Source organism: Astatotilapia calliptera, chromosome 7, assembly GCF_964374335.1.
Source record: "Astatotilapia calliptera chromosome 7, fAstCal68.1, whole genome shotgun sequence".
NCBI lineage: Eukaryota > Metazoa > Chordata > Actinopteri > Cichliformes > Cichlidae > Astatotilapia > Astatotilapia calliptera.
Window position 1 is genome coordinate 62,621,312 of NC_137428.1, and position 19,910 is coordinate 62,641,221.

Sequence of the window (19,910 nt, forward strand, 5' to 3'; positions counted from 1 at the left end):
CTCAAGTGAAGCAGTGCATATAATGATTTGTATGGTGTGTTATTATGCTCTTGTTTTACAGTACTTTACCCATACAGGCATATTTTGGGCCTATGGCAGCCTGACATTGGCCCTTATGGTGGATTGCTCAATGTTGTGGTAGGTAGTTTTCCTCTTTTGCACAAAACTGCTACATATAGTAAATATTGGTATAAAGGAACATATAATTTAGGTAGTGCAGGTAAATTCTTCAAAATATGTTTCATTCAGGTGGACGGGTTGTTCATCATTGGCTGGATGTATTTGCCACCTCACGACCCCCGCGTGGAGGACCCCATGAGAAGGCGCCCACTCTTCCAGATCCACATGATGGAGAGCAACAAGGCCACTGTGGAGTGCATGTATGGACACAAAGGTCCTCACAAAGGAGACATACAGGTAAGGGTTTACACATTTGAAAAAGCGGAGTGATACTGTCTTTTTTGACACAAATAGATGATGTTGGTTTGAGTTTAATATCTTATCAAAGTATGTAATTCTCTTATATGTCTTATATTCTGTTATATATAGACAGTAAAGAAGGATGAATTTTCAACAAAGTGTAACCAGACTGACCATCACCGCATGCCAGGAGGCAGACAGGAGGTGGGTCAAATACCTTTACTACCTTTACAGTGTATGCTATCTTTTAAAGCCCATGCATGCTGATGATGGTGAAATTCAGGGACTGTTATCAACCTTTTACGATGTGTGTGTCTGTGCAGGAGTTCAGGACATGGTTGGAGGAAGAATGGGGGAGGACACTGGAAGAAATATTTCATGAGCACATGCAGGAGCTTATCCTAATGAAGTTCATTTATACTAGTCAATATGAGTATGCATTTTTTGTATTTATTTTTTGCTTACGTGCATTTTCTCTGTTGTACTTCCATGTTAAAATGATAATGATTGTAATATGCCTAAATAAACCTGTATGCTTTCATCTATTTTCCTATGACAGTAACTGCTTGACATACCGAAGGATCTACCTGCCACCTGCAAAGCCCTCTGATCTGCTGCAGCCAGGCCTTTTCAAAGGCACCTATGGTAGTCATGGCTTGGAGATTGTCATGCTTAGTTTCCATGGAATGTCTGCAAGAGCAACCAAACTCACTGTAAGTAATAATCATTATTAGTGGTTGTACTCATTTTAAATGAAAGTGATTCTTAAATGTGGGCCCTGCAGCTTAAAATCCCTCAATCTGTTCATGCATTCTTAGAGGAGCAACAAGATATAACATGTTACATTGTGTCTTTTATCTCTTTAATTAAAACTAAGCCAAAACTCTGGAAGTGTGTGAAAAATTAAGTGCACACTTAATGCTTTTGTAGCAACTAAGACGGTAAGTAGTAACCACGTGCTGCTAATTAAAAGCACTTGATTAACTGATCACCAGTGAGTGTGAGCAGCAATCTGCAAAGTAAAATAAGCCATTTCCAAACAATTTCAAGTCCATCATTCTACAATAAGAGAGATCATTCAGAAGTTGAAGACAACAAATCTTTGCAGGAGTCGACATCCTAGCAAATTTACCCTAAGATCAGACCCTGCAGTACTTGCAAGTAAAAATTGCAAGAAACCCAAGAGCTACATCTCAGACTCTGCATGCTTTAGTTAGCATGTTAAATGTTAAAATTCATTACAGCACAACTAGAAAATGACTTAACAAGTATGGCTCTGATTCTAATTCTGATTCTGATGGCATATTTGCAAGGGGTGACAGGAGAATGCCTCTTCTCTCTAAAAAGAACATGTCAGCACAGCTTAGGTCTCCAAAGTATAATTTGAACAAACCACAAGACTTCTGCAACAGTGGGCCTCACTTACTTATATTTGTGTGGAAATGTTTTTGCCATACGCAAAAAATACTTTCACTCTCAAAAGTTCTCACCCTCACCCTCACCTAGGGTCATGAATGTTGGTTAGTGACTGAAAGGATATGAACAGCGGAAATGAGTTTCCTCCGAACAGTGGCTGTGCTTTTCCTTAGTGATAGTATTTTGTTTTCTTTACATCCCTTTTTTGTAATTCTGAGCACTTTGTGTCCAACCAAAAGCCAATATTAATAATAACTATAAGTGTTATTGTTATTATTAGTATCACTAGTAGTAGTGTGCATTTTAAAGACCTTTGTTTAAATTCCTTAGGTGCAGTGCATGGTCAGAGGGACTTCTAAATTTATTCCTAAAGTACCAACAAATTCAGGCACAAAAATTTTCTAAAATCACAGATTTGTGCCTGAAACATTCGTGTGCACAATTTATGCACAGATTTGTGCATGCACACTGTAGTAAATGAGGCCCAATACCCTGTTTGGCCATAATGCACAGCACCAGTTTCAGCAAACACATTCAGCATATCCAGGGTATGAGTTGTCATACATAAGTCATACAGAAACAGTTACTTGAAGTTAATGCTGCTAACATTGGTTTCTGTTGAATCTAGTGTACACTTATTTTTTCACACGCCACTTCTGTATTTTTGTTAAATAAATAAGATGCTGTGTAATGGTATCATGTGGTATTGTTAATCTGAGATAGTCTTTAAATAACATTCAGACCTGGTTAAGACTTGGTGGTTTTTTTTGTTTATATATCTATATTATGGCTAAAGCACTTCTGGATGGATGCAAACTGCATTTCATTGCCTTGTACCTCTGACATGTGCAATGACAATAAAGTTGAATTCTATTCTATTGTTTCCCAATTATGTTGTGATACATAAAACCTTAGAACTGAAAATGGGTTTTTCTTTTTCAAGACTGTGGATTTAAATTGCATGTAAATCTACTCATGGTGCATACTCTGATTTTATGGTTTCCTGCAGGGAGATCCCAATGTTCCTGCAGGGCAGCTCACACTGGATGTTAACCTGTGTCGGCCTGTGGTCCTCCCAGACTTGGAGCAACAGTGTAACATTGAGGAGCTGTCACGGCTAGTAATGGGAGTGCATGAGGAAGTACAGAGGGAGCAGGAACAAAAGGAAAATGGCACTTCTGCCACAGGTAGATGTGCAGCTGAAGGGGCCTGTGGTGGTTCCAGCGCAGCAGAGGAGATGGAGTCAGATCACGGTGCTTGTTCAGACAGCTGTGACTCTAGTCACAGTAGCAGATCCAATCCTGAAACACAGCCTTTTGTCTTGCCTATGGGGGTCATGGCTCGCAACGAGGAGTACCCTCGCACCTGCAGAAAATGGTGAGGATTTGGCTAACAGGCTTTTGTTACAGAATTCAAAATATTTTGAAAGGCATTTACCATAAAGGGCAATGATATTAAGGTAATGGTCACAATTAATTCATCAATGAAGGAAAATACTGGTCTTCACTATTGTCTCCAAAAAGTTCATTCTGTTCATCTGGACATAGCATTTTGTGGGAGAAACGTTTCGTCACTCATCCAAGTGACTTCTTCAGTCGAGACTGAACGCTACGTCCACAAAACGCTACGTCCAGATGAACAGAATCAACTTTTTGGAGATTTACTTTCCTGGATGATTGAGAATGCATCAAGACGTCTTCACTATTGCTTTTAATATCCTGTGCATAGTGTACGTTTATGAACCAGTCAATATATGTAACAAAATGTATTAATCGATGAGGACACGTATCTCTCTTTCAGCTTCTATGGGACAGGCCTGATTGCTGGGCATGGCTTTACAAGTCCGGAGCGCACCCCGGGGCTCTTTGTGCTGTTTGATAAGGACCGGTTTGGTTTCATCTGGCTGGAGTTGAAGTCTTTCAGTCTGTACAGTCGCCTGACGGACAACTTACCTCACGCTCATGCCCCCGACTTGGAGCGATTTGAGGCCATGCTGCGCAACATGCAGTCCTGGACATCCTGATGCACCAAGCTTTAAGTCTCCTCCCACAGTAATAGCCATCATAACAACCATTCTACACAATTACACCTCTGTCTTCTGCTGGCAACGATACTATCATGATTAACTTAAGAGTTTGAAAGGCATTAGGTGTTACCATCTAACTTTAGCTTGTTCCAATCCAAACTCTTTGAAAGGCTGCCCGTGTCACTGTTTGTCTTCACCTAACGTATGACTTTAATCCTCCAGTGCAGCATGATAACAGGTCACAAATTGATTTATTCACTGTAGGACAAAAAAAAAAAGAACAAAGGAATGACACCATTTATTATAGATCAAACTGTATGTGCCTCTGATTCTAAATCCATGTCTGTACTTGGCAGTGCTTGAAGAAGACAAAGGTGTCCAATGTATTCTACTATATAATATAGTATTATACTGAGTTCAGTGCCCAACATATTAAACTGCATGCTGCATTTATTTACACTCATAACCACTATCTGAACCAGTTTTGTTTTCAATAAAGCAGCATGCCTTTTTCCCCCTCAGTTTTTTCCTTTAGAGACATCCAGACTTTAGAAAAGACAGCATCTCAGGTGTTTCTCTTTGCCCGACATTAGTGATACAAGGACAGACGAGTATTAAGTACAACAAACGTGTTTTAAGTTTCATTCATTGTATGGTGTCAAATAGAATTGCTGAATATGTTTTACAAGCGGGCAATTTTCTAACTGTTCACCCGCCGTCTTATCAAACACGGTACTTACATCAACCAGCGTTGGTCAGACGTTTATGTCCTTCAGCAACATCAGACATGCTTACTATCACCACACCTGAATTATTATGTAAGATGGAAAAAGGAATTGTAATGTGACAACGATAACAGATACATAATCTGGATTTATTCAAAGTATCAGCGTTAGACAGTTTGTGCTTCTGTAACTATGGTATGAAACTGAAGCTTCACTTACCTTTGAAATGTATTGAGTTTGTTCGTTTAATGGCTGACACAGTGTTTGCCTGGCTTTATACCTGCAAAGTTATTCCCTACAGGTTTCCCAGTTGTTTTAAATTCTAGACCTAGTAGCTGAACATTATACGATCTAACAGCGCAGTACCAAGTAAGTGTCTGTATGTCTCATTATGGCCTGATGGTGATGCCCAGTAGCTTTCCTACTCCAAGTGCACTTTTCTGGGCAATATATTGAATCATTTGAAAACCACTGGCCAGCACTTTTATATCAGACTGCAGCTTTACTAATATTTGCAAAAAATAGATATCTGCTAAAGCGTTGTTGTGTTTCCTTTTTGTCCCTCCATTAAATTCCATCTCAACTTTAGTGAATTTGTTTGATAAGTTATTTTCTCTGTAACCCAGCTGTTTGAATAATTTGCCTTTTAAAAGTGTTGCTTTGTACTATTTTAAATGCCATATGCCTGAATTTGTGGAAAACTAAGTTTGACCTATTGAACTGCTCACATCAGACTTCAGGGAGCTTTTCAGCTTAAGCGCTCTTCTCAGTAATGAATAAACAAAAGAGGGAAAAAAAAAAAAAAAAAAAAAGAAAAGAACCAGGTTGTCACATCTGTTTATTTCACACCGTTTTGCATGTGTATTGTCATCTACTCTCACCCCCAGCCGATCCAGCAAATAGTCACTCCTGCCTGAGCCATTGTTCTGCCAGAAGTTTCTTCCTGTTACAAGGGATTTTCCTTTCCACTGTCACCAAAGTGCTTGCTCATAAGGTGATCATCTGGCTGATTACTCTGAGGCATTTACTTTGCATTATAAAGCACCTTGAGAAAACTGTTGTTCTGATTTGGTGCTATGAAAATGAAATTAATTAAAACACTTTAAACCCCGATTACAAGCAGCAGAACTGAATCGCACATCTATTAACCATAGTTTACTGGCTAGTATGAGTTGTGTGAATGTAGAATGGAAAGGCAGGCAATTAAGTCATAAGTGATTAATTTATGCATTTTATTATTTGGTAATGATATCAAAAACTGACGTAACAGAAGAGATGCGAGTTTTCTACAGCTCGCTGCGTTTTGCATTTTCCTCATGCCGTTTGAGCTTCTCTGGCACGGTCTGAGTCAGGAAGACAAAGCGCTCCTTCTTCAGGTGCTGAGCAGTTACCTGCGTTGTTAAACCAATCGCCAGGTACTTTTCATCTGCTTCATACTTTGGCCAGTGGACAAGGTCGTGCCCATTAGGAGACCTACACGCAGACAGATATACACGATATAACAATGTGGTATTATCTCCCAGTATACTAAAATATGTAAGCTTACCCTGTGCGAGCAAAGTTGCCCCAGTAGCTCATCATGGTTCTGCTCAACTGTTCCTCCTCCACAAAGCATGGATCTAAAGTGATAATCTTGTAAAAAATCCTGCACTCCAACCCCAGAAAACCCCAAAAACTAACAAACCAAATATCTCATGCTTAGATTAAACTTTTTAGGTTTCACTCACGAGGCAGTTTAACGTGGGTAGTTGTGAAGCAAAATCCCATCACTGTAAAAATTTCATCTGTATGATCACTCCCAACAAAGCTCGGTCTTCTTTTCTGCACCATTTTCAAGGAATGCTGGTACTCATACAGGTATACAGGAGCACCCGCTTCTAGAATTAGACAAACAAGTGTCACACTTAGTAAGAGCGGTAAATATGAAATAATTGTTTCTAGATAAATGTGCATTAATCTATAAAAGTTACCTCTGTGCGCATTAGCAGTTTTAATGACTGGAATATTGAATATAATATCTGCAGTAACCTCAGAGAACCCATCTCGGTTTTTCACACGGTTGGCACCGTTTCCAATATATTCATCAATTATCAAATTTTTGATGAATGCATCTTTAGGCTTAAGGAAATAAAGAACACATCAGTGAAAGATGCTTGAGCAGGTTGGGTTCATTTTGTGATATCAGGCAGTGTGTGCTTTACATTGGGATAGAAGAAGGCCATTGCATTGATGACTTGTGCCCGATCCATTCCTTCTGCCCAATTTTGTGGAACACTAATGAATAACTAAAAGAAAGAATAAAAACCTTGCTGCACTTAACATTGCCGGTTTAAACAAAAATAAGATATCAAATTTTGATGGGCACTTACATTTTTTAGCATCCATCCCGCTTCATCATTATTCACACCCATCATGAATGGTACAGTGAGGAGTTCATGTTTACGAAACAGCTCATCCACAGGTTTTGTCAGGAAATGCCCATCAACATTTACAGGACATCTTAACCGTCGGTCCTTGTGAATAAAATGCACAAAAGTAAAAATTCCAATAGCGTAAAACAGTAAAAGATAAGTAAATAAGTAAAAATAGTTCCCTTGAGTTATTTAAGAGACATCATGAGACTGTTCAGCCAATCAGAAATCCACATCAGGTTTCCACCCAGTAATTTACCTTGGTAAAATCCACTATGGTATCAATATCAAGGCTTCTTATGCAATCAGCAAACGTCTTTGTGCTTTTAAGGCTGCAGCCAGATGCATTTGAAACCTCCTGGTGAAAAGATATCAATTTAGAAAAGCAAACCTGTTGCATTATTCTTACTGTTTTACAATGAAAAATGATTAACATCCCCCAGAATAACATAATAAACCTGTGCCTTTAGTAGAGGATAATTTTCCACAAGTAAATCCATTGCAGCTGTGCCGCTCTCAGCAATTGCATGATGAAACAGCCCATCAGACAGTGGTGACAGGAGCTGGTGATTCAAGTAACACATCACATATTAAAGGTTGGTTTCCACAGCAAAAGTTTATATAAAGTTCCTCTAACTGTAGATTCTTACCAGAAGAGACACGCTCACTCCACCAGCAGACTCTCCAAATATAGTAACTAATCCTGGGTCTCCTCCAAAGCTGTGAATGTGCTGCTGGATCCACCTGAGAGCTTCAATCTGATCGAGCAGGCCAAAGTTCCCCGAAATGTGCTCATCTCCGGTGCTGATAAAACAAAGAGTTGAATGGCATACTAAGCTAAATTTAGAGTTGGTGAAGGTGAGCAGTCTTTGAAAATGGAAAAGAACAGGACAACAGTATGTTCTAATTTGGTAACTTAAGTTTATTTACCTGAGAAAACCCAGAAGTCCTAAGCGATACTGGATCAGAACCACAACCACGTCCTGGTAAGCAGCCAGGGCAGATCCATCATATGTTGAAGCTGATCCTACTGTGAGGCCTCCACCATGGATCCAGACCATGACCTGGGGGAAAAAAAAAAAAAAAAACAAACAAAAAAAACAAAAAAAAAAAACTCAGATATTTTTGATTCTTCATTCTTATTTTTCTTTCAAAGCAATTTTTGTGCCTGCTAAGCACACTGCATGAGTCTCAATTAATAAGTATTAAATTAATGTTTAAGATAAACAAAAAATATTTGGGTATAAAGGCAAACCCATTGCAACTGGCTCTAAAAGGGGGTGTTTTTTTGTCATATGAAAATCCTTAAAAGGAAACCAACTGTCACTGAAAATTTCTTCAGCAATGACCAGCAAGGCTCAAAACCTACAGCAAAAGGTTCTTACTGGGAGCTGGGCATCATCAGCTCTTTTAGCAGGAGTGTAAATGTTGAGGTAAAGGCAATCTTCAGAGATGTCTGGGATATCAGCCAACAAGAAACCGAGTTTATCAAGCAGTGCCAAAGCAAATCGCTCAGGTTGTATGCACCTGAAAAATAAAAACATTTAATAAATGCTGGATGTTTTTCAAACTGTGTTTTACAACAACTGAAGCACATGTTTCTTACATTGGTGGCTGTTTAGTGGCATATCTTACTCCTTCCCATCTTTCTGCAGGCTGAGGTGGAGCCAGTCTCAAGGAAGGGCCGAGGGGTGGTTTAGCAAATGGGACACCCAGGTAGGCATGGACGCCAGTCTCCTTCCCTTTCACACTCACATACTCACCTTTCAGGCTCCCGAGCTTTGTGTGGACTACAGGCGCTGTCAGGATATTAGAAATCAGTGAGAATCATAACATAAAGCTTCATGATTTATGAAATCTAATATTTCAGATTTCAAAAATACTTATAGTTGTAAAAAGCAGGGGGAAAAAAGAACTACTTATTTATTTGTAGCTTCCATCAAATTACAGTCACCCAGCTATGTGAAGATCAGTAATGAAATACTAGAGCCAGTTAATATAAACCATGTGTGTCCTTGATCCAGTTATGGACATACAGCTGGAGGTGCACAGTCCAGAGATAAACACAAGGGCACAGATGTCATTGTTCATAGAAGCGTTTCACTTTAACTTACCTCTCAGCTGTGTAGCAACACAGAGAAATAAAACGGACATTGAAAACCAGAAATTCAGCTTTGCATTGGACTTCATTGTGGTCTTGATACACATTACAACAATCGGCGACTTTGCAAAAACTAAGTGCCAGGAGAGGCAGTCCGTCCTCATGCAGATTCCTCCGCGTAACTTAAGACTTAATATAGCGTGCAGGGTGTCACGTGATTCCACCAATTTTAATCGACAGAAAAACAATCTCACTTCTTCCATTTAGGATGAGTTAAACGCGGAAATTGTTTTTACTACCTGGATAAATCTATGTGGGTTTTTTTTTTGCGAGGGTGATCACTTTTCATAAAGGTATTTATGAGCAAAAAAAAGGTCGACAGGGGTGGGCAATCTCAGTCCACGAGGGCCGGAGTCCCTGCAGGTTTTAGATCTCACCTTGGGTCAACACACCTGAATCACATGATCGTTACCAGGCCTCTGGAGAACTTCGGGACACGTTGAGGAGCCATTTAAATCAGCTGTGTTGGTTCGAGGACGCATCTAAAACCTGCAGGGACACCATGCCCACCCCTGGTATAGATGCAGTGGCGGTCCTAGCCTGCTTACCTGCATCTTTTGCTCGTTTCTCCTCCTCTTCTTTTCTCTTTTTTCTAAACTGGGGACTTGATGGCTTTGAACTTTTCTTGTCCATCTTCCATTGCTTTTAATTTTGAACTCCAGTATGAACACAAATCCCCCAACCCGACGATCACCACAACATAACCTAACAGACCTACACCTTAGTTCACAGATTCACTTTGTCTAAGGTGTATTTCTAGGATTTCGCACAACCCAGGATTCAAATCATGAATACATGATGGGCTTGGATTTACATCATTATGAATGAAATGTGCTCTATAGATCAACAAACGCAAAAGCACGAATGTCAATGTTCAAAGAAGTGTTTCCTCTTACTCACCGTCCAGGTCTGCAGCAACACAGAGAAATAAAACTGGCATTAGAGAGCAAAAAGTCTGCCTGGCATGGCACGTCATGGTGGTGTTGGGGCAGATTACGACACACGATTGTGCAAAAAGTGAGAGAAAAGCCAAGAGAAGTAGGGCTTCCTCATATGAAGCAGTCTCCTTGTAAGCGCATGTACTGTATCCTGCGGGGTGTAACTGGATTGCACTGATTTTAAGGCACAGCAAAAAGCGATCAAAGTACAGCAAACTGTCTGTCCCACTGCTGTCAAGTCAGTCAGTGTCGTTGCCTGTAGGTTACGCAGACGGCTGCGTGTTGAGGGAAGCAGTATCCAAAAGCAGACGCGTGGAGGCAGATTGAGCTGTATCAATACCAATACTTTTAACCAATAAAGTGAGGTTATGTAGACGAGAGCAGCGAGTCATTATCCGTTTGCCAAATTTTGAAACCAGTTTAATGACCATTAAATCACTGTGATTTTTACTTTTCGCAGCAAAACACATCTTTCAGTTTTTCACGTAAATACATTGTAATGTAAATGTGCCGGTCTTTAAAACACTTTGGGTCAACCTCTGCTGTTTAAATGTGCTATAAAATATATAAAATATGTACAGAAAAGACATGACAGCCAACACAAAAATATTCAGACATTTTTCATAGTGCACGTTTGAGGTATATATTTTTAAATTAGTACCAATACCAACCCAAAAGATTAACATATTTTAAGAGATGGAATGCTAAGTTATCAGGTAACACTAGAAATACGCATAAAATCCCCATAGCTAAACAACTGCTCAGATTTCTTAAATGCACTACTGAAATATATTTCATTCCAGACAATTTTATCAAAAATACACATAAAATACAAACACTGTTAGTAGAGGTAATGCCTAACAGGCGACCTGCCAGCATCACCATTCACCAATCATAGTGCTTAATGTTAATCACTAGCACAATCACTGTGCTGTGTAAAAGAAACATCCACTCCTATATGAGTAGGATAGGTGTAAAGATGAAAAGCAGTTTTGCATCAGCCATGAAAACATGTAAGCTAATCACAACACCTAAAGTTTTATCAAGGCATGAAGTTAAGATGAGTACTGCAGTAGAATAATATACCTAAACTATAGGGCATATAATCCAGATTTCATCAAGGGGCACAAAATTTATAGAGTGCATGTTGGCCTACAATTACAATGCAGCTTTACTAATAGGAGGCTCTTTTTGGCTGGTGTCACAAAGGGTCATCACAGCAGTTAACTTAAACACCTCTTATGAGAAAAAAATAAAAACTGAAAAGAACCAGGATGTCACATCTGTTTATTTTAACAAGGTTTTTTTTATGTTATGACAGCTGCTCTCAACTAGCAACCTTTTATCTACTATTTTCTTTCACTTCCACAATTACACTTTGATTATAGTGAAGTAAAAACAGTTGCATTCGTTTATCGATGATCAATGTCTTAAACTATACAAAAACTGCTCTTGTCATTAACGAGGATTATTTGACATACCCTATGTTTACAGTGCTGGTTATAAACGGGAGACGTGGGTTTTGTGGAAAGGTGAGAATAGCGCTTTTAAAGAACACAATCATGGATTCTAAAAAAATATATGTTAGAATGGAAATGATCAAGGTAACACCAAATGTTTTACCAAAAAGTGTTGTTCACTGTAACTAATATTTCATGTGTAAAGAATGGTCGCTAAATGAATTATGATTTATTCTAATTATTTTAAAAAATTGATGGAGCAGAGACCAGATGTGAGTTTTCTACAGCTCGCTGCGTTCTGCATTTTCCTCATGCTGTTTGATCTTCTCTGGGACGGTCTGAGTCAGGAAGACAAAGCGCTCCTTCTTCAGGTGCTGAGCAGTTACCTGCTTTTTTAAACCAATCGCCAGGTACTTTTCTTCTGCTCCATACTTTGGCCAGTGGACAAGGTTTTGCCCATCAGGAGATCTAAACACATATACATTTGTTATTAAGTTCGCCTCTGTCAGTACGCCCCAGGGTGGCTGTGGCTACAATGTAGCTTGCCATCACCAGTGTGTGAATGTGTGTCTGAATGGGTGGATGACTGGATGTGTAAAGCGCTTTGGGGTCCTTGGGGACTAGTAAAGCGCTATATAAATACAGGACATTTACCATTTACCATTCAGTTATTAAAAGTGTGAAGTGTGAAATTTACAACAGTTGGAAATTCCTACCCTGTGCGAGCAAAGTTCCCCCAGTAGCTCATCATGATCTTGCTCAACTGTTCCTCATCCTCAGGGCACGGATCTAAAACGATCATGTTGCAAAACATATTTTTCACACTTGGAAAACAAAACAGATCTAGCACTAAGGCAGATTTCTATGTTATCTTACCGGGTAACCTAACATGGGAAGTTGTGAAGCAAAATCCCAAAACTGTAAAAATTTCATCTCCGTGGTCAGTCCCGACAAAGCTTGGCCTTTTCTGCTGCAGGAATTTGGGAGGATGTTGGTACTCATACAGGTATACAGGAGCGCCTGCATCTGGAATTAGATGAATGTGTGTGATATTTGTTAATGAAAGTGTGTCACAGTAAACATCAAGTGTTGGGTTTTAAACAGATTTGTATAATCTTTCATTAAACAAATTAAATTACCTCTGTGAGCATTAGCAGCTTTGATCGCTGGAATGGTGAAAAACAAATCTCCAAGCATCTCAGTGTACCCATCTCTGTTTTTCACACGGTCGTCACCATTTCCGATATATTCATCAGCTATCACATCTCTGATAAATGCTGCTTTAGGCTTAAAGAAATAAGCAACACATCAGTCAAAGAAGCTCGAGCAGGTCGGGGACAGTAATATTGTAACATCAAGTAGTGTCTGCCTTACGTCGGGGTAGAAGAAGGAAACCATGTTCAAAAGAAATTCCCGATCTAGTCCTTCTGTCCAGTTTTGGGGAGCAAAAAACTAAGGAAATACCAAGCCAAATTACTTTTTTTTCAACATTACAAAACAACAACAAACTACATTGAGATCATGGAGCTTTTTATTTACATGTTCCTGTGACACTTACTGATGCAAGCATCCATCCACCTTCATCATTATTGACACCAGTCATGAATGGAACAGCATGGAGTTCATGTTTACGAAACAGCTCATCCACAGGTTTAGTCAGGAAATGTCCATCAACATTTACTTGAATTCTCAAATTTGGATCCTTGAGAGAATTAAATATACAAAAGTAAAAGGTGTGATAGCATGAACAGAGCTGAGGGAGAAATCAAAGGCTTCAAAGAAATATTGTAGAAGACATAATAATCATTCTCTATCATGTTTGCACCCATTACCTCACCTGTGTAAAACCCACTATAGTATCAATATCAAGGTTTCTCATGCAGTCACTGATCTTCTTTGTGCTTTCGAGACTGCAGCCAGATGCGTTTGCAATTGCCTGAGGTGAAATGGCAAATATTCTTCAAAAACAAATCCATTTTAATATTCTCATTATTCTGCAACAAAAATGTTTAACCCTCCAAAAAAGGAAGAATATGGATAATTAACCTGCGCCATTGGTAGAGGATCATTTGCCACAAATACATTCATTGCAGCTGTGCCACTCTCAGCAATAGCACGGTGAAACAGCCCATCAGACAGTGGTGACAGGAGCTGATGATTCAAGTAACACATCAAATATTAATTTTTGTTCTAGAGTGAAAAGGTTTATTTAAAGTTCATTTAAGCTGTAGATTACCAGAAGAGACACGCTCACTCCACCAGCAGACTCTCCAAATATGGTAACTAATCCTGGGTCTCCTCCAAAGTTGTGAATGTGCTGCTGGATCCACTTGAGAGCTTCAACCTGGTCCAGCAGGCCAAAGTTCCCTGAAATGTGCTAATCTCCAGTGCTGATAGAACAAAATGTTATTTTTATAATGTATTTTTCCTTATTGAAACATCTTTTTACAAGACACTTCTATTCATGTGTTATTGACAGGGCTAATAGAGCCAGGATTCTGAAAACCACTCTTGCATTCTATTTGTCCAGTTGGACAGTAGCTGCATATGCCACTTCCACACATTTGCTGAAGCTGAGTGATATGGTAAGGTAGTAAAAAATTTACCAAGCTATGTTTATACCTATAAACATAGCTTTAGGCCAACATGCACTCTATACCGGCTTCCTCCCACCGGCCAAAGACATGCAGTTTGTGGGGATAGGTTAATTGGATAATCCAAATTGCCACTAGGTGTGAATGTGCAAGTGAATGTGAGCATGAATGGTTGTCTGTCCCTGTGCGTTAGCCCTGCAATAGACTGGTGACCTGTCCAGGGGGTACCCCGCCTCTCGCCCTATGACAGCTGGGATAGGCTCCAGCGCCCCCCGCGACCCTGAAAAGGATAAGCGGAAGCGAATGGATGGATGGATGTTTGTACCTCGTGATAAATAAAGCCAACTTTCAATTTTTTATCTTATAAAATCAGATAAAAAAGAAGAAAAACAAAACCATAGTATGTTCTACTTTGATAACTTGAGTTCATTTACATTTCCATGGGTCCAACATCGAGGGAACAATTTACCAGACCTGGGAAGACTGGGGCCCTACTGCCTGAACAAGGGAGATGGGAGGCACCGTAGGGGTTGGTTACAGTGTGTGCCAAGGATGGAGACCCTGGGAGACTGATGCCCACTACTGAAGCTGGTGATAGAGACATGGAATGTCACCTTTCTGGTGGGGAAGAAGTTTCAGCTAGTGTGGGAGGTTGAGAGGTACTGGCTAGATATAGTCAGGCTCACCTGAAGGCGTGTCTTTGGCTCTAGAACCAGTCTCCTGGAGAGGGGCTGGAGTCTTTCCCAGTCTGGACATGCCCTTGGTGAGAAGCTTCGGGCTGGGGTGGGTATCCTGGTATCCCCTTGGCTTGCTGCCTGCACGTTGAGGATTTCCCGGTGGATGAAATGGTTTGTTCCCTGCACATTTGGGTTGGGGAATGGGTACTGTCTATCATCTGCCCCCATGCGCTGAACAACATTTCAGAGTACCTGGCATTATTGGAGTCCCTGGGTGGGGTGCTTGAGAGTGCTCCAACTGGGGGACTCTGTCATACTACTGGGAGACCTCAACACGTGTGTCTACTAACACCTGGAGGGACGTGAGTGGGAGAAACAGCCTGCCTAACACAAAACCAAGTGGTGTTCTGTTACTGGACCACAGTTTCTCCATAATGAACACCATCTTCAAATATAAGAGTGTATGTAATTACAGGTTGCACCAGGAAAGCCTAGGCTGCAGGTCAATGATCGAATTTGTAATCATATCATCAGATATGCGGGCGAATGTTCTCGGCACTTTGGTAAAGGGAGGTGCTTAACTGTCAAATGATCACTATCTCGTGGTGAGTTGGATCACATGGGGATGACGGTGGACAGACCTGAACCACCCAAATGTATAGTGAGGGTGCGCTGGGAACACCTGACAAGGCCCCGGTCCCGTACCAGCAGACTGAGAGACAGCTTCTTCCACCAGGCCATCAGACTGCTGAACACGTCATAGACACCTCAGCTTCACTACTGGAACTTTAACATTATGCACTCCATACTGTACAGTAATGCCACTGTTTTGCACATGTCTCAACTCTGTATATTTTTATATATTTTATTTATTGTTTACTCTATTTAATTTGTAAAATATGTGTATACACACACACACACACGTAGAAAAATATTTAGTATACACATCCAGAAATGCATATACTATTATATATTGTACATATATTTATTAGTTTCAGATGTAGCCATTCTTGTATTTTGCTTGTTTACATTATTGTATTTTGCACAACTCTGTTGCTTGTGAAGCTCGCACACAAGAATTTCACTCACATGTACTGTACCAATGTACCTGCACATGTGATGTGACAATAAAAGTGATTTGATTTGATTTGATTTGATTTGAAGGGGCTTGGTGCCTGTCATGGTGCTAACCCCAGAACTAGACAGTGTTTACCAGAGTTGAAGGGAGTCATCGCGCTGAAGAAGTCCTATTAGGTTTTGTTAGCCTCTGGAACACTATCAGGCAGCTCAGGAGGGGAAAGGGGTGCGTTACCGACACTGTGTAAATTGCAGGTGGAGTGCTGCTGACTTCAACTGACGATATTGTCGGGGGTGAAAGGAATACTGACAAGTCGTCCATAGCAGAAGTAAAGTCTGGGGACAAGTGGGGCACTGAGGCAGTTAAACATGTCCTTGGTGGCAGGACCCCTGGAATGGATGAGGGTCGTCCTGAGTTCCTTACGGCTATGGATATTGTAGGACTGTCTTAGTTGAGACGCCTCTACAATGCTGCGTGGAGATCAGGGGCTGTACCTCTGGATTGGCAGACTGGAATTGTGCTTCCCATCTTCCATAAGGGGGACTGGAGTGTGCTCCAGCTACTGTATATAGGGATCAAACTACTCGGCCTTCAGAGGAAATTCAATGCCAGGGTACTGGAATAGAGAGTTTGTCAGCTAGTTGAACTGCTAGAACTGTAGGAACAATGTGGTTTTTCTACTGGGTGCGGAACACAGCTCTCTATCGTCTCGAGGATATTTGAGGGTCTATCGCAGTTCGCCCAACCAGCCTACATTGGTTGTGTTGACTTGGAGAAGGCCTTCAGTTAAGTCCTTCAGAGTATTCTTCTGTGAGATGCTTCAGTAATATGGGGGCGTGAGGCCCATTGTCATGGTTCATTCTGTCCTTATAGAACTGTTGCAAGAGCTTGGTTTGCATTGCTGACAATAAATCGTAATTGTTCCTCGGGGGTGCTGGACTCCACCAGGGTTGCCCTTTATCACAGATTCTGTTCATAATTTTTATGGACAGATTGGTGCTGTGACAATGAGCTTTCTCCCAAGGGTGGCTGCCCTCTCTCTTAGAGATGGCATGAGGAGTTTGGCCATTCAGGATGGACTAGGAGCACTCTTCTTCCAGATCAAAAGGAGCCAGTTAAGGTGGTTTAGGCATTTGACTAGATGCCTCCTGGACACCTCCTTGGTGAGGAGTTCTGGGCTCCCAGTGTTCCACTGGAAGAAGGCAGCTGGGGGCAACCCGTTGGAGAGATTATGGATGGATGGAGTTTATTTACCTGAGAAAACCCAGAATTCCCAAGCGATACTGGATCAGAACCACAACCACTTCTTGGTAAGCAGCCAAGGCAGAGCCATCATATGTTGAAGCTGATCCCAGCGTAAAGCCCCCACCATGGATTGAGACCATGACCTAGAAAGAATAATAAAAGAGCTTTCCATCAAAGATAAGAGGATCTTTTGGAGTCTCAGTCAAGCTACAATAACTAATCTTTAAGAATTTAAACTTTAAACGGACAAGAACATTTAAGTTTACATTTTAGATGATAAAATGTACAATTGAGTTCTAAAGATGGGTGTCTTTACTGAGATTGTGTTTAGGCATCCCTCAAAACCTACAGCAAAAGATTCTTACTGGGAGCTTGGCATTTTTAGCTCTGTTTGCAGGAGTGTAAATGTTGAGGTAAAGACAGTCTTCAGAGATGTCTGGTACTTCTGCCAGCAGTGCACCGAGTTTATTAAGCATATCCAAAACAGCTTCTTTAGACTGAATGCACCTTAAAGAGAGACAATGCTAATTTTACAAATAAAGCCAATAATTCCTCCAAGTATGTTGAAGTTCACATTTCTTACATTGGTGGCTGTTTAGTGGCATCTCTTGCTCCTTCCCATCTTTCTGCAGGCTGAGGTGGAGCCAGTCTCAAGGAAGGGCCAAGGGGTGGCTTGGCAAATGGGACACCCAGGTATGCATGGACGCCAGTCTCCTTCCCTTTCACACTCACATACTCACCTTTCAGGCTCCCGAGCTTTGTGTGGACTGCAGGTGCTGTCAGGATATTAGAAATGACTGAAAATCTTCACATAAAACTTTATATTTAAATAAAATTTCCCGTGAAAAGTACTTTTCTCAAAACATGCAATATCTGATTGCTGTCTACAGCTTGTTGTCAAAAACAAACAATAAAAAGTCACATTTTGCTGTGGACTATGTAATTCCTGTCATTATTGATTATTTAAATTCTGATTTTTACATTTTTGATGCACACCATTTGGTGGATTATGTTAATCGAGCTCAAGCTACAGAGACATGCCTGTTACTTTGATAGTCTGGTGTCTGGTGTTCAGTGTTTTCATTTTGCTTGCCCTTTGTCTCATTATGTTTGATTAGTTCAAGCTGGGTGTCCCTCCTGTTGTCAGTTCCCTTATTACTCCCTTGTGTATTTTAGCCCTGTTTTTTCCTCTGTCCGTTTTTGCGTCGTACACACTCTTTGCTGTGTGTTACACCAATGCTCCTAGGAAATTCCTAGTTCTCTGTTTGCTGCTTTAAGCCATTAGTTTCCTTGTTCCTTAGTTTTTTGGTTTTATTTTCTTATTTCTGATTCCTTGTTTTCAGTTTGGTTTTCTGTAAAAGCATAGAATTATATCCAGCAATAAAGCTGCCGTTTTCAGTTAACATCTCGTGCTTGAGTGCTGTGTTTAGGTCCTACATCCTGACACACAGCTGTACATTGGCATTTAAACTACATGACCATTTTTATTACTATTATTTTTTGTTTGTTTAAGTGGTTTAAATGATCTGACCAAGTGTGATACTTCATCATTTATTTATTTTTTTAAAAAAGCTACTTGCTCACACGGCTCTGGTTTTTTGTTTTGCCATAGACTTCCTTTGATGTGTGTTGCGTCTACAGTGACCCTGGTAAAGAAGCAGAGTTGAAATCTGCAGAAATCTGTTTCTGTTTATTCACAATCACAGCAATACTCCATTTACTCCTTATCGGCATAAAGTTAGCAAAAAATATTGTTTGTTTGTTTTTAAACAGCTTTTTTTGCCAAAGAAAAATAATAAAAATAAAAATAATTAAAAATTGTACGGTCCAATTTAAACAAAACAAAGTCTGATTAATTGCAACCTGTCCTTCTAAAACATTTGACCTACAATCGTCTCACATGCTTGGTTCTTTGCTATCATTCACCTTTGAACAGAGTGAATAGCCTTTGCAGGTAAGAAGTCACCTGGACTTAGAACACAAAAGTTGATGTTTAATTATCAGCTTTTAAAATGACTATTACTGCCATAATACCGTTGATTACTGATTGATTAATATTGTCAGATTTAAACACTAGTTTTTCAAAAAGCAACTCGTGCAAAAAAAGGAAAAGAAAAACATGTACTACATGTAAGTTTAAGGAACACACGCATTACACAGAAATTAGGTGATGTCACAAAGACCGTTTTGCTAAGAACTGCTTTATCCTACTTACCCTGAAGATCTGCAACAACATAGATGAATAAAAATGATATTAAGAAGAAGAAAGACTGCTTTGCATGCAGCTTCATGGTTGGCTCTGTGGATTGCGAAACTCTGCAGATTTCCCAATAATTGAGCGCAGAGCCAAGAAGAGGAAGTATGTCCGCTTATGAAGTTTTCTCCTTTTCTCTTTCACAAAGAGGAAAGGGTAGTTTCTGCAGCAGATATGACGTTATTCAGCCAAACCATCACAGGACTAAAGTCCATTCTAGAGTCTAAACTTTAGGTTCACTCCAGGTCTCACTCCAGAACACTTTCTGCTTCGGATGTCCTGCGTACTTTGCCACTATCGTAATTCACAAATTCACAACTTTTTCTTGCAATCCTTTTTTTTCGTCGGCCTGTCTGAAAAGCTCAAAATGTGAATTTGGTTACAAGTTTACTGATTTGAGCACATGTTGTGCACAGGCTCTTGAACTATGATACAGTAATTAATACAAGTGCAGTTGTTTTTGTTTGCATTGCATTTCTCATGACCCACACAGATACAGAGGTGT

At 40.2% G+C, this 19,910-nt stretch overlaps 2 protein-coding genes, 1 long non-coding RNA gene and 1 pseudogene across 7 annotated transcripts in view; 1 reads left to right on the forward strand and 3 right to left on the reverse strand.

Annotated features, from left to right (window-relative positions):
• Positions 1-5,404, forward strand: part of fbxo31 (F-box protein 31) — a 12,147-nt gene extending 6,743 nt beyond the window's left edge. The window contains exons 3-9 of the mRNA XM_026176363.2: positions 62-138; positions 250-417; positions 550-624; positions 744-853; positions 980-1,133; positions 2,846-3,213; positions 3,637-5,404. Coding sequence (XP_026032148.2) covers positions 62-138; positions 250-417; positions 550-624; positions 744-853; positions 980-1,133; positions 2,846-3,213; positions 3,637-3,859 — 1,175 coding nt within the window. The 3' untranslated portion in view covers positions 3,860-5,404. The remainder of the gene's footprint in view (positions 1-61; positions 139-249; positions 418-549; positions 625-743; positions 854-979; positions 1,134-2,845; positions 3,214-3,636) is intronic.
• A 401-nt stretch (positions 5,405-5,805) lies between these two features.
• Positions 5,806-10,309, reverse strand: LOC113026987 (cocaine esterase-like). Of its 4 annotated transcripts, none has more exons than XM_080304836.1 (13): positions 10,060-10,309; positions 8,605-8,797; positions 8,384-8,525; positions 7,929-8,062; positions 7,649-7,802; positions 7,463-7,561; positions 7,258-7,356; positions 6,957-7,100; positions 6,789-6,872; positions 6,558-6,705; positions 6,315-6,464; positions 6,134-6,206; positions 5,806-6,060 (listed from the first exon to the last, which is right to left on the reverse strand). In XM_080304836.1, exons 1-13 carry the CDS (start codon positions 10,133-10,135, stop codon positions 5,874-5,876), a joined length of 1,683 nt encoding a protein of 560 aa, XP_080160962.1. In that variant the 5' UTR covers positions 10,136-10,309; the 3' UTR covers positions 5,806-5,873. The 4 variants fall into 4 exon arrangements, with proteins under 4 accessions (XP_080160962.1, XP_080160961.1, XP_026032137.2 ...); XM_080304835.1 differs by having other exon boundaries at positions 7,457-7,561; positions 10,060-10,268; XM_026176352.2 differs by lacking the exon at positions 10,060-10,309 and adding an exon at positions 9,113-9,278 and having other exon boundaries at positions 7,457-7,561.
• A 1,058-nt stretch (positions 10,310-11,367) lies between these two features.
• On the reverse strand, positions 11,368-19,523 carry LOC113027006 (fatty acyl-CoA hydrolase precursor, medium chain-like; annotated as a pseudogene). The gene is made up of 13 exons (XR_013910659.1): positions 19,367-19,523; positions 17,735-17,927; positions 17,517-17,658; positions 17,161-17,294; positions 13,794-13,947; positions 13,604-13,708; positions 13,395-13,493; positions 13,116-13,259; positions 12,932-13,009; positions 12,697-12,844; positions 12,434-12,583; positions 12,274-12,346; positions 11,368-12,025 (listed from the first exon to the last, which is right to left on the reverse strand). The product of XR_013910659.1 is annotated as a fatty acyl-CoA hydrolase precursor, medium chain-like (transcript).
• LOC145430199 (uncharacterized) lies at positions 14,300-14,979 on the reverse strand. Its single transcript, XR_013910661.1, has 3 exons — positions 14,838-14,979; positions 14,626-14,739; positions 14,300-14,431 (listed from the first exon to the last, which is right to left on the reverse strand). It is a non-coding gene; the product is annotated as an uncharacterized LOC145430199 (long non-coding RNA).
• Positions 19,524-19,910: the final 387 nt, after the last annotated feature.